Source organism: Falco cherrug, chromosome 17, assembly GCF_023634085.1.
Source record: "Falco cherrug isolate bFalChe1 chromosome 17, bFalChe1.pri, whole genome shotgun sequence".
Lineage (NCBI taxonomy): Eukaryota > Metazoa > Chordata > Aves > Falconiformes > Falconidae > Falco > Falco cherrug.
This window is the reverse complement of record NC_073713.1, coordinates 399,353-413,277: the sequence shown is the minus strand read 5'-3', so window position 1 is coordinate 413,277 and position 13,925 is coordinate 399,353. Positions and strand designations below refer to the sequence as shown.

Here is a 13,925-nt window from a genome sequence, read left to right as displayed (position 1 = left end):
CCTTGATGAGCCCTTTCTGTATCTCCAGTTTGTATCACCACTAAGGCACTAAAGCAGGTAGATCCAATTGGTCACCTTTTAGGAACAGAATTGTCCTCTTGGAGAAGGTTAACTGTCACACATGTGAAAGGACTGGGGTTAGGACACTGCCCCATGGTGCCAGGAGGCACATCGGTAATATGTAAGAATTGCCATTGTTTAGACTTTGATAGAAAATCTGTGACATGTTCTCTGTCAGGTAGCAAACTGCCAAAAAAGCCATCGCTGTTACTGGACTCTCTGGTTTGTGTGGTCACTAAGAACAGCGTGAACCTGAACCAGACAGACGGAAATCTTTTCTCCTGCCTGACCTGGCCAAGGTCAGTGCACGCCGACAGGGATGCCCGAAGGAGGCTCCGCGTGGCTGTCTCCCGGCTGGCAGCCCAATGCATTTCATCACAGCTCCATGCAGGAGGGAAAACAAGTTTCAAAGCCCATCAGAAGGAGCATGCCTGACCTCTGCAGCCGAGTGATTTGGGGTTTGTGTCTTTGTTTTCACAACTTTCAGGGTTATGAGATTCACATGTTTGACAGCTTGATGAACATCACGGCTTATCTTGGGAACACCACTGAAAACTTCTTCAGAGTCTCCAACCTGAAGATAGGCCACAACTATTCATTCAGCGTGCAGGCCAGGTGCCTGTACAGCGGGCAGATGTGTGGCGAGCCGGCCACGCTTCTCTATGATGAGCTAGGAACTGGTAAGCCCCTGGCACTTTCCCTATCCTCCTTAATAGACTAGGGAAAGCCTCACAAACTCACTAGAGAAACGTGTTGTCGGTTGCAAATGGTTCTTCTCTCTCTCCCTCCCTCATCTTAGGTGAAGACTCTTCTGTGGAAGAAAACAGTAGATCCACAGATGTGGCTGCCGTCGTGGTACCAGTGCTATTCCTGCTGCTGGTGACCCTCGGGATCAGCTTCGTGGTGCTGTACATGAGGCACAGACGGCTGCAGAACAGCTTCACTGCCTTTGCCAACAGCCACTACAGCTCCCGCCTGGGCTCAGCCATATTCTCCTCGGGAGATGATTTAGGTATGTAGCCCTCGCTTTCGCACAGTGTCATTTCAGGACAGGATTAAGGACATTACATCAGTGCAAGACCTAACTTCTCTACCGTGCTTTGGGCCACCTTTGGCATAAATATCTCTATGGATTTGATCTTGACCTAAGAGTACAAAGCTGGCCCTGGCTAAATGATTTTAGCAACTTCACTTAAACCACTCTCTCTCTAATGCAAATCCATTAAAACCTGAATATAACAGATACAACAGTCAACTACAGCACAGGCAAGGCTGCAATGCATACTGGTTTTGAGGGCTGCGTTGTGGCCACCTTCATTAGCCTGTTTAGTCGTGCCCCATGAACCGCTGAGGGCGGCATAACAGCACTTTGGGTTTGTTTTTCAGGAGATGAGGATGACGAAGCCCCAATGATAACTGGATTTTCAGATGATGTTCCCATGGTCATCGCATGAAGCATATTTCTGACTGTAAAAACCAAATGGTGTAAATATTTTATTTGATAAAAATAGTTGATTGTTTATTTTAAAAATGCACTTTGAGTTGCAATATGTTATTTTTATATGGGCCAAAAAAAGTTTTAAAAATACACTTTGTAGTAATCGACTGTGAATTGCAGACTAGGTTGGTTTAGTAACAAATTGCTTTGATTTAACATTAATTTAGTCTTACAAGGCTATGCTTGCTGGGCATGCTTTTAAGTCTGTGAGATATTTTCCGTTGACTAAATTGGCTACTCGTTTTATTTTTCTAAGACAAGAATAAATTTATTTTAAAAAAATTCAGGAGATTATATATGTAGAGAGAGATAAGTAATATAGTCCCTGAAAGTTTTGCTTTTACTTTTAAAAAAATCCTTTGGACTTTGTTTTATATGGAAGTATTTTTGTTGTGTTAATTTATTGGGAAATCTGCTTGAGAACAGATTTCCAAAGCCGTCAGACATTGTACACATTATTGTGTAGAACGTGTGCCACTTTATCTTGCAAGACAGTACTATCTTGGCATCCCCATCATTGTTCTTGCCATGATAATAAAAATCCTTATTTTTACATATTTCCCCCCCTTATTAAAGACCCAGTCTTTCAGCAATCTCAAAGCCTGGGATACTGCAGCATCTACTTTACGTATGAGTTCAGCTTTGTGCTGCCATACCTACAAGCATCCCTGTGATGTCGTGCTGCCAAGGGTCACACAACCCCTTGCACATGGGTGCAACACCCCACAGACCGTTCGCAGGAGGGTTTCTGGGGCTTTGCCTGCAGCACAGAGGTTTCCCCTGGGCAGCAGCGCTACAGCATCCTTTGGCAGCGCTGTGCAAGCAGCCAGGCTTTGCAGACCCTCACTTTCAGGTATGCAGTAACAACACACCGTACCCTCCCACCTCTGCCCAACCCCCTTCGGAGGGCACCTGCGCTTACTGAGATGTTGCCCCTGCCCATCACGTGTGGCGCAATTAATCTGTAGTTCAGGTCAGTAACATCACTGGAAAAAGTCGCCACTACCTGAAGTTAAAGCGCATGCCATAAAACACACTTCCCAGCTGGTCAGGACACCTTTCCTCCGTGGAGCTTCTCTAAGATGCAGCATGTCGATGGACAGGAGGGGGAGCCTCCACTGTGCACAACTAGGAACCGGCTTCCCATACGGATTTTCCAGTCATACATTGCAGTAATTGCTGAACATCTACGTTCATTTGGTTTACAGCAGGGATATGACCCTCCTTCAATAGCATTTCCTAAAAGCAGCTGTAGTTGCACCTTCAGCTTTAGAAGTAACACATATGTATACACATATATATATATTATTTTCCCGTAACTAGTCATCTCACATTTCCAGAAGACATACTACTGGCTACAGAGGTAACAGTAGAAATGTCTGGTTAGCACTGTCGAGCTTTTTTTGTGATAGTGAAATGTGAATCTCACCACGAATCCAACTACTTGCCAACCCAAGAGCAATGACACGAGTGGATGTTCACGGGTCACGCCTGTCCGTGCTCTATATATGCAAAACTTCACAGCAGTAAGATACAGCACGCTGTCTTGTCACACTGTTTTTTTTTTTTATTTAAGCCAAAAGTATTTTTGCTGTGTAAATTAAGTTATAATTGCAGTCTTCCTACAGAAGAGATGAGAGGCCAACTATGTTTTGATACACGACTGATCCATTTAATTTCACATACAGAAAATGTATAAAAAAGTTAAAGTTCTGTAAGGTTTGATACTCTAGAAATACTAACTCTATTTTCAATTACTGGTGTTATCATTCCTGGTGGCAGGTTTTTTTCCCCCAAAGCTGGGACCAAGCTATAATCAGATTTTTATAAGTAGCAGCAAGCTTGCAGAGTTAAAATATTTTTACCTTGTTAGTGGGTCAGGTGTGGTTTGGGAGTAAAAATTTTGAGTAAATCAACCCAGCATATATAGCTCACTTTGCCTAGAATTACAGCTACATAGAGAGACCAGAATCTGATCAGAGGCTAAACTATTCTAAAGATATAAATCAAAAGATTTTATACAGGAAAGAAAGCTAAAAGCACAGATAAAGAGTGTTGAACCCCTTCCTTATTAAGCAAATATATCTGGCACAGGTAACTGAAAACTGCAGTATAGTATCCCAGAAGCTGGTACCTCTCTGGTGAGAATTACTATTGGTTAAATACTGCTGATTTACTCCCCCCCAAGGTAAATTCTGCTCCAGTAAGGCGAGTAGAATTTAGCCCATCTCTACCTGGAAGACAAGATACCAAGGGGCACCCTTGTAACCACTTTATATTCTGCAGAAATCCCTTGGTTGCTTGCTTTCAAGCATCGGCTGGGGGACGGGTTACTTCTGGCCACTCTGAAAGGCTCCTTTGTATCCGTGACTCAGCCGCACTCGTGTGGAGCTCAGTCTATTGCCAGCAAAGCATGTGGTTGTAATGCTGCGCTCACAAGCAACACTCTTGGTTACCCGTGCCCCACTAACGAAACTCGGGCAGAACAGCCCTCTGCGCTCTGCCTGCAGTCACCCCTGCATGCACAGGGGCCTGGGGGCACTGCAGCAGCCAGGCTTTGTGCAAAGCTGACCTCACCTTACGTGCACCACACTGTAACAAAGAGGCATGCCCTGCCCCCCCAGACTTCCCCTTCATTGCAAAAATCGCCACTGTGCTCTCAGCAAAGCAACTTCACAGGGCTAGTGTATTTTATATACAGATAGAGAAGTCTAAGCCCCAGGCAGGGAGTGAGCAGGACAGATGCAGTTCTGGGTAAATTGTATATTTTTATGAATTTTTGAAGCACGGAATCTTGTTCACAGAGATGTATAGGGGGTGGGAGGGTTCTGCTGTAAATATGGTACAGGGATGTGGATGCATATTTTGTTCTGGTTCTGTTTCAGTAGCCTTACGCAATGTGACATGACTCCTGACTTTTGGGAGGTGACTTGGGGTTACCTCATATGAGCCCAGGGAAATGTTTGGATCCATAAGGAAAAAAGGGGGTATGGGAAGTACCCGGGTTAGGAGGAAGTCTTTCCAGTTAATTTGTGCTTGCATCCATTTCAGATTTTGCTGCAGATGCCTGCTGGTACTCTTAAGTCCATTTGAACAAGACTGGAGTTGCACGCTAAAATCTGGTGGGGTTTGGGACAGTGAGATTTGTTTTACTTTGGCTTGGGTTTTTCCACAGTTTTTTTGGGGTGAGGGTTTTGATTATTACAAGAAAGGACAAGGAGGTACCATTTTCTAGGCTCGAGGTCTGAACACCCATTCAAGGTCAAAACAGCAATCCTTTCAGGCTGAATAAATCACATCAGTCAGTCTGTCGGCTGCCGCCTCTGTGCAATGGCTGCGGCGAGCTGCTTGCCCCAGCTCCCGCCGTGACCTGCAGAAGCCACCACCTCCACAGAGCCCAGCACCACTGTGGGCACCAGGGGCCAGCCGGAGCACAAGTTCACAACTCCTCTGCCGCTCGGCCGGCAGCCCGTACCCCGGGTACACACTGAGAGGAGTTTCGGAGAGGGGCGAAGCATGTCACGTTGACCGCAGGGGACAACTCCGCATGCAGATATTTAATCTGCCGAAGAGCTGGCGTGCTGTAGGTTCACGCCCTGGCTAACCCTGCCGTAACTTGTTCCATGTGCTCCCACCTTGACATGGTTGCAGATTCAGTGCTGGGAGAAGGCTGTTTTCCTTGGACAGAGATCAAGTTACATACAGATCTATAGGAGCCGCATACCCAGCCAGAAAGGGGAGGAGAGAGCATATGAGCGTGAGGGAGCACGTGCCGTGACAGTGGCTACCAACATCCACACAGTCATCTTTTGGCCTCATGACCAAAGGACCTTTGTGTTTGCAGGTCATCTTGGTCGCTGGTTTCTAGAAATCCTGGCAGAAGTGACTGGAAATCTCCTGTCTGGGTGGGGAGGGACTTGCCTTGCCCAGACGACCGACGGGGCAGGAGTATTCACTCACCCCGTTTCTAGAGTCACCAAAAGCAGACCCAGCTCACATTAGCCACCAGGGCAACCTCACCTGAGCCAGCGACTCTCCCTGCACAGTATGCCCTTTCCTCACAGGGCGGGTTTCAGCCTGAGGATCTGCGTGCTTGAAATCTCTTAGCCAGGACACTAGTATGACAAATCTCACTGATTCGCTGGTGGAAATGTAAAATTGTTCAGGAAAGGCCAAAAGAACTTTTTCCAAAAGAACTTTCAAGTCAACTTCAAATGGACTTCAGAAGGGAAATGGTGCAATTGACTTAGTTACTTCTTAGACCCAGAGAGCATCTTCATTACTGGAACTAGCTGTAACATTTGTGATTAATCCTTCAAAATGTGCAGCAGTCTACAAGCATCCAGTCTCTAATGAGTTTTGTTTAGAGGTAGTGTCAACTTCTAATCTGGTTCCTTAAGTGAAGCTTAGTACTATACCATTTGAATTGCTACTCTGTGTCTTTTTTTTTTTTTTTTTTTTCCATTCACTGAATTCTGCTGTGTATTATTGCACAATTTTGAAGGAATTTTTGTCTGTCAATTTTTCCCACTTAATGATAATAATAAAAATGGACTGGATAAACAAGATGATTTCTAGTTTCCAGAATTATTATCTAGCCTCTGTGTCTAGTGCAATAAAAATGAGAGTTTTTCTGAACCATATTTGATTTTTGTTTTACATTAGAAGGACGCATGGTATAACCTAACAGGATGATCAGAAACAGAAAAATCGAGCTTTCTGCAGAAGGAGCAGCAGAGCCCTACTGAAAAGGTACCACTAACCATTCAATCAGTCACTTATCTGGCTAGTCCTCAGCCCCTTCCTCCAGGGCCAGCACCAGCCAGTAAGCAACACCCTCAGACACCAGACATTTCAGGTCTTTCCGAGCTTCACCTCCATGTTTGCAGGACAACATCTCCAGTGCTAAGCCTGGCTCGCTGCTCACATCGTGCATTATTCCCCTGGTTAAAATCCATTTTCACAACAATCCCATCCCCGTGCCGTGTGGTGCGTTTGTACTGTTTGGCTGCTGCTGTTTGAAACCCTGTGTGTGCAAGTACAACCTAACACTTGAGCTGCTGAAAGCAAGCGGAATTACTACTCACAGAAAGAGGTAATGAGCAAACAGCAGTCTCTTCACACATACCTCATTTTTTAGCCTACATAATTGGAAAGGCAACGTGAGCTTGGTGGACATAATTGAGGCATGTGAGCATCTTAAGTGTTGCACTTCATTAATGTTTAGCTTAAGGCAACATTAACGAACAGCGATTCCTTCCTCCCTGTTGCCCCCTTCTTCATGAATGAAACTGATTTTTCCCTATTGTTGCTAAACAGATTGCTCCCCCAGGAGGTACAAAAAGTTACACCTCATTCCCATGCACCTACTTTCTGTTAAAGTAGTCAACGTGACTTCTAAGCTTCAGTGCTGTCACTGAGAAAATCTTGACAGTGTAAAAGCCTGACAGAAAAGGGATCTGTTCATGCCTCCCCTCCTAACAAAACTTGCAGATTTTTATGGATAGGAAAGATTTTCCCCCTAATCATTTACTGCCTTCACCAGAACTGTGTTTATCCGCTTACCTTGTGATGCACTGAAGAAATACTGGCCTGAGAGCCTGAACAACCCAGCCTCTCCTGCCCACGGTCCCACTCACAAACCATTCCCTGGGCTGCCCATGAACTTCTTACAGGAGGACCCCACTGACCCTCACCTGATCCTCATCTTCAGACCCATTAAGGGGAGAGCAGCCAGAAAGTCACAGGTGCAGACTAAACCCACCTGCCCTGGAAGTCTGTACTGGAATTTTCCCCTGGCTCTTTTCTTTGCATCTTCTCCCCTTTTATTGCTTGTATGACCTGTCCTTGTTATCTAGCCTCTAAATGCAACAAGCTCTTGAAAGATAAGAGAGTTTCTCGTAGAGTCTCTATAGTACCCATGTGAGTAGGTATACCCTGCTCTCAAACACTTCAGGTAATGGTATTAGGCAATGACTCCTAACTGCTGAGCATGTTGGCAGTTCCCAAATAAATCTCCCAGCTTTGCTCATTGCGTGACATCATTTTCTCTTCGAGACCCCAGTTGTCTCTTGTTTTACATCCAAACCCAAGTGTGCCACAGGAAGCATCCAGCTCTCTTTTTCCCCACTGTTTCAGGCTGGTGTCAGAGTTCTGTGGAGAAGCTCAGCTAGGCATGATTGCATTGCTCACACGTGTGTCTCCAAGCTCCCTCTTCTCCACAGCACATCTGACTAAGGGGGAGAGGTCTCAAAAAGATGCCACTATCCCATGCGCTCCTTGAAAACACGTGTCTATGCAGGGGAAAGAGATCCAAGTGAGCATTCCTGCTGCAAAACATTTTTCCCCACTATGGTACTTAAGAAGGAAGATGCCAACTGCCAGAGGAGCTTTGGTTGGAGTGCATGGCACAAACCCAGGCAGAAGGCCTGGATCCAGGCTCCCTGCACCCTGCTGCTCCTGACACTACATCTCTCTTTCCCACAAATAGCATCAGGGGCTGCTTCCAGCAGATGGCCTGCAACCACATGGAGGGGTGGATGGGGATCCATTGGTTTGGGACTTAGTGAGCTGCCTGCAGGAGAGAGGAAGCCAGGTGGAAACGCGGCAAGGCTAAGACTGCAAAAGCACTTCCCAACGTGGGTTAAACATTTCACAAAATAGATGCACCCTGATCTTGAAAGAGAGCAGCTGAAGTTCTGGCTTGCTGGTCCTCTTTTGAGTAAGCAAAGTTTCTTCTGCCAGACTGCTGAACGTTTGTTTAGCCTTTCTCCGCAGGAAAGATGAAATAACTGAGGACATTTCACAGCAGAACTCAAGCTGGAATTTGAGATGGAGGAGCCGAGAGCTCCCAGGTAGCCCAGCCCCTGCTCTAGGGAGGGAAGAGAGGGTCTGTGGGAAGGAAGGATTTCATGCTAACGATCAACATCTTGGCTCCTGCCACAAACCTCTCAACCTGCCAAATGTGGGATACAAGAAAAACGGCAGCCCAGGGCTCTTCCAGGATGTGTGGTTTATCTCTTCCCTGTAAATTACAGGCATCCAGAAGCCCACATCCCCCAGATTCTCATAGCTGGGCTCACATGATGCCCAGCAGATTTGCTTTCCCTGGGCCCTGCAGAGCAAAGCGCGGAGCAGACCTGACCTCATATTCAGCAAGAGCACCTGCATGGGGTTGGGCTGGAAAAAATCCCACAGCTTTGGAGGACAGTAGAGGGTGATGAAAAAGGACCTAGGCAGCGATTTGGGAAGGAAGGCTGGGAAGACAGTCAGTGAATGGTGAACAAGGGTGTGAGCTGGTAAGGAGTTAATTAAATACACTCTGAAGCTGGCTACAACTGGACACTGGCTGTACAGGAGGGGAATGTAATTTAGAGATGGAGGATCTGAGGCAGAGCTGGCCGAGGTGTGGCATTCACATCACCAAGCCTCACATCTCCAGGGTGGCTCAGCCAAACGAGAAGGCTTATTTTCCCTGGATCTTTCTGTAGCCAGCGGAGGGAGGCAGATGCCCTCCAAGGAGGAATTCGGAACCTGAGTGAGCCATTCTGAAATGTTCTTCTATACTTTTTCATTCCCCTTCCCCTGCGAGAATGGCTACCTGCACATTTTGTATTTCCCCAAGCCTGAGATCCCGAAGAATAACGGCAAGAAGATAGAGAAGAGGTTGGAGGTTCATCCTGGCCTGGGCTCTGTGTAATGTTTGGCAGGATTCATCCTTACCCGAGCTGAGAGGGTCACTCCAGGCTCCTTCTGTGGCCAAGGATGAGGCACAGTAGTTCAGAGAGTGCTTCCCCTCATCTTAAAACAGGTCAGATACTCTTTACTATAAAGGGAACTCAAGGTGACTACCTCATACTGAGGCCTGTGACTGTAAAAGGCACCACAGCCCACATGAAACAAATCCCAGACCCCATGATTTGGGTAGGAACGTTCCCCCGCTGGCCCAGGGGCTGCTGGATGCAGCTTCTTTCTGCTCCTGAAGCACATGCGCTGCCTTCAGAGCCGCGCACCCCGTGCTGCAGGCTGGAGAGGAGACCTTGCCAAATACCTCTGTGTTTCTAGCACCCCTTCCCCAAGCAGCTTCCCGAGGCTCTGCTCACGCTGCCAGCAGAAAGCAGTGTGGCAGGTCCTCTCCTAACACCCTCCATGCTACCCCTTTTGAGGGCCACTGGCCCGGCATTTGGCTTAGGCTGGCTTTCTGAAATTACACAGCTTTCCTTTCCCCCTGCCGTGGCTTTCTTGAGATCCCTCGGAAAGCCAGAAACAGAAGCCCAGAGGCTAATTCCCAATTGTGTGTTTAGTCACAAGATGAGCTTCATTTTCAATCCAGTTCCACTTTGCAGTAGCTATATGTAACTCAGCCAACACGCCTATGTACCCAGGAACTTGCCACGGCAGACTCAGAGCTGGTGAAGACAATAGCGTGTTTGGCTCAGCACCGTTTCAAATGTACTCTTCCTCCTAAACTTATTTAACCTCACAACCAAGAGCCACAACGATGGTGAGCTGTTTGTTTCAAGACCAGATCTCCTGGGAGAATAGGCACAAAGAATAGAAAGCAGCCTGGAGAGATGGCAGAGAGAAAATTGAGAAAGGGATTCGAATGCATCGCCCTTGGAGACCATGCCAATGACCTGCTAGAGTCCAGCCATCATAAATAAATAGACTCCGTTTATTGTCTAGCCAGGCCAGCAAGCACGGTAATGCTTGAGCCGGTTCCAGCGGGTGGGGCTACCGACCAGCATCGCTCTTTCGTGCTGCGCTTTCTGAGACAAAACAGATGTCGGTCACCGAGCGCTGGTTTTGTCGTGTGATTTGTGATGCAGCCACTTGCCTGCAGTTGATGAGGGCTTTGTTAACGGCCCCCCAAATCGGAGCCAAAAACTTCTTCCATGGTGGTGAATCCTAAGCAAGTGGCAACAACGCAAAATGAGCGCGGCTCAAAACCTGTGACAATCCAAGCACCGTGTCCCTCTCCCTCTATAACAGACCCACCAGATGCTCCACAGCAGCTGGAGACAAGCCTGGGCCAGACCCCCACGCGAAGGGCTGAGCGGGGTGTGCGGAGCTGCGAACCCGCTCCATCCGTGCCAGACCCGATGTTCACTCTTTAACCTGTTTTGTGGGCAATTCGGCCCAAAGCGAGCAGCTCCCAGCCGGCCCTGCTGCCAGCCATGTGCAGTAGGTGGCAGCAGAAGCTTTAGTCACTGGCCACCAAACTCACCAGGATTCCTCCACCCCCCACCCCCCCTTTTACCCCCACCCCCTTTTCTTTCCTTTTTTTTTTTTTTTTTTTCACTTTTTACTTTTGGTGGCCTCAAAAATTATTAGTTCCAGATGAGCTCCTGCCATTGTAATAGTCCATTTAACCCGATCCACTCTGAGCAGAGTCAGTACAAGTTCAAATGCAGCATTTTCACATGTAAACTATACATCAGAGACATATTTCTGCACAGCTTTGGGCATTCCTTGTGCAGCCGAAAAGGGGAAATGCAGAAGGTTAAACCTCACACACACACACACACACACACACGGCCCCGGCCGTGGGCAACAATGGCACTTTGTCAAGCAAGTGCTGCCAGAGCGGAGCTGAACTTATGAATTGAACCAGGAACCTCAGGACTGCTTCTCCCTTTGAAGATTAGCACTAATAAGCCAAACCAGTGGGTATTTTGTTTGATAAGGAAAGAGCATTTCAAGTCACGTATGCTGCTGCTATTGTTGGACACAAAACATGTACTGTCTCTGCCTGCGGTGACTCTAGCAACCGCTCCATGCCTGTCTTTTGCTGGGATTACCTTTATTTTTATACTATATTAAATTTACCTCCCACCATCTTTCAAGCCTATTAAAACTGATGACGTTTCCCATGGCTAATTACACACACACATATATTTAGTTAAAAAAACTATTTGTACTATTTTACCACTGTATTCAGATTTTATGCCTTATGTGGATTACGTCTTCAGAAACAATAATCAAAACTACCAGATTTCCCTCCTACTGGAATAATAAGCACATCCTATATAAACAAGTTACATGCAAGAGGTACATTAAATTGTTTCTGGTAAACGAAGACGGCTCTAGCACAACACATGGAAAATTTCATGTTGTTTGCTTTTGTAATTCACTGTACGCACAGCTTTTAATCTGAGGATCTCTGAGAACTCCGCACAGTTTAATTAAGCCCCACAACTGCCATGTTGGGGAAGCATATTAAGTGTTGTTATGCTGATTCTTTACAGATGGGTAGATTCAGGGACTGAGTTGTGTGCTCCAAACTCCCCTCTCCCCATTCAGGATCGGTCCTTAAAGCTCTTCCATGTGGCCTTCCCAGTGACAGCCAGAGGAAACGTAAGAGCTTAAAACCCCAACCAAACAAGAAAACCCTGCCTTCCTCGAAGGCTGAGCCTTCCAATGACATACTGTACCTACAGAGCAGCTGGCCATTGCCACCTCATCAACACTGGTGGAAACCTGTGCTCCTGTCCTGCAGATCAGCATGGTGCCCCGAGCTAGGCTATCTGCAGTAACCCTTTCACCAGCCTATATACAATGGGTTAAACCCTAAACCCGTGTATCAACATGACCTCAATATCGGGTCAGGAGCCAGACCCCATCCCAAACCTAAACCTGCCAGGCCCCAGATCTGCTCTTTCACTGCAGAGCTGGGAAGAAAAAAGTCCCAGCATCTTGGCTCCCAAATCCCCATTTTTCCACGGTACTCTCTCCTGCGGGATCTGTATGGAAACCACTTGCACTGTCAAAGCCACAGGACAAATGAGTGGGAATTCACCCTGCCAGTGATATTCATCATGAGACACAACTCTTTACAGGGGAGGGGCACGCTCAGCCCTAACCAGCTGCACATGTACTGTGTCTGCTTCATCCAACCCTCAGCTCGGGGATTAAATGGTTGCTAAAACTTGGGAGCGAATTGTGCACGGAAGCAGGTGAGCCGCCCCCCGCTCCCGGCTCTTGCCCTCACACCTAACACGCTCAAAGCCACAGCTTCGGCTTCCTTGATGGCCTCAGGAATCGGTGAGCAACAGCTTTGGCCAGGGTATGAACAGGTACTGAAGTAATCCAGCTTTTCCCAATGTTGTTTTAGCTTTGGCTGCGAAGCAGATCTCCATCTCTCCCTTTTCCTTGTTCCTTCCCCCTCTCCTCTGCGAGCTCCTTTGTTCTCCTGTTTACAGCAGCATCGATTTGCTGTCAGAAAGCAACATGGCCTTGGAGTTTCTGTACACACAGTCAAAATCCAGCCGACTGGAACCTTCCCCTCTCACATCCCCGCTCCCCGCAATGGGCTGCACTCAGTGCTTCAGGTGCTGGTGCCCGTTCCCACTCCCCTCAGACTCCAGCGGCTCTGCGGGGGAAGCGCTGCTGGGGGCGGTGGGGGTGCGAGCCCTTCTCCCCGGGGAGCAGCACCTGGGCAGGGGCTGAGGGGAAGGGCCCCACGGCTCATGGCCCGTCCATGCCCCTCCATCAAGCTATGCACCCTGCAGGAAAGCGCGTCCACTCCTCCCTCCTCCCCAGGGCTTGAACTTACACCCCAGAATGTTCTTCAATGCAAGAGTGAGCTGGTGAGCCCTGCTTTTCTCTGTGCAACCCCAGCTTTCCAAACCATCAACCACATGCACAGCAGCCTTCTCTCTCTAGACCTCGAAGCACTTCGCAAAACCCAATGCATCTGAGATGTTCTGGGAGGTAGGGCTCTGTTTGCTCACTGGCAGAGAAACTGAGGCAGAGAGAGATTAAAAATCCTGGCCAAGGTCACAAGGAATCACAAGAAAGTGGGCAACAACAAGGAAATCTAGTTCTCTAGACTCTTATGGTCACACCACATCCTTCTGCTCCTCTTTTCACTAGCTAAGACATCTCAAAGGTTTTGGTCACATTTTCCTGTTATGACTTGATAAAATTGCCTCCCTGCTGTCCAAACAAAGGTATGGGTTACATTTTGCAGAGTGAGCTGATTCGTCCTCAGTCGCTTCAGGTACCCAAGCAGTTGCTTTCAAACACTAGGTAAAGGGAATCCAGGCACGACCCTACATACCCATGTTGCTTTTGAAACCTTCTGTGGGGATTTTAGCATCAACCGGGGAAGAGTGCCAGGTTAGGAGCCCCAGGACTGCAGTCTTCCATGCATTTGCAGAATAGAGACGATACGTATGAGGACAGGACAAAGCTCCCCTCCTGAACCCACCTCCCTCCTGGCCTACCAGGATGTGATCCAGCTTCTGCATCTCCTTGGTGTGTCTGTCCAAGAGTAGGTGGCGATCACTGCTGGTCCTGCTAATGCTTTAAACAGGGCCATGGGCTTCATTTCATGTCCCAGATGTCCCAACAAGGGCAGCTGGGG

The 13,925-nt window shown here is 47.7% G+C and overlaps 1 protein-coding gene across 3 annotated transcripts in view; it reads left to right on the top strand.

The window, feature by feature from the left end:
- SORL1 (sortilin related receptor 1) overlaps positions 1-6,126 on the top strand; it is a 53,397-nt gene extending 47,271 nt beyond the window's left edge. For 2 of the 3 annotated variants that reach the window (XM_055728510.1, XM_055728509.1), the window contains exons 46-48: positions 548-740; positions 860-1,072; positions 1,447-6,126. In XM_055728510.1, coding sequence (XP_055584485.1) covers positions 548-740; positions 860-1,072; positions 1,447-1,514 — 474 coding nt within the window. In that variant the 3' untranslated portion in view covers positions 1,515-6,126. The remainder of the gene's footprint in view (positions 1-547; positions 741-859; positions 1,073-1,446) is intronic. The other variant, XM_055728511.1, reaches the window with a different exon arrangement.
- Positions 6,127-13,925: the final 7,799 nt, after the last annotated feature.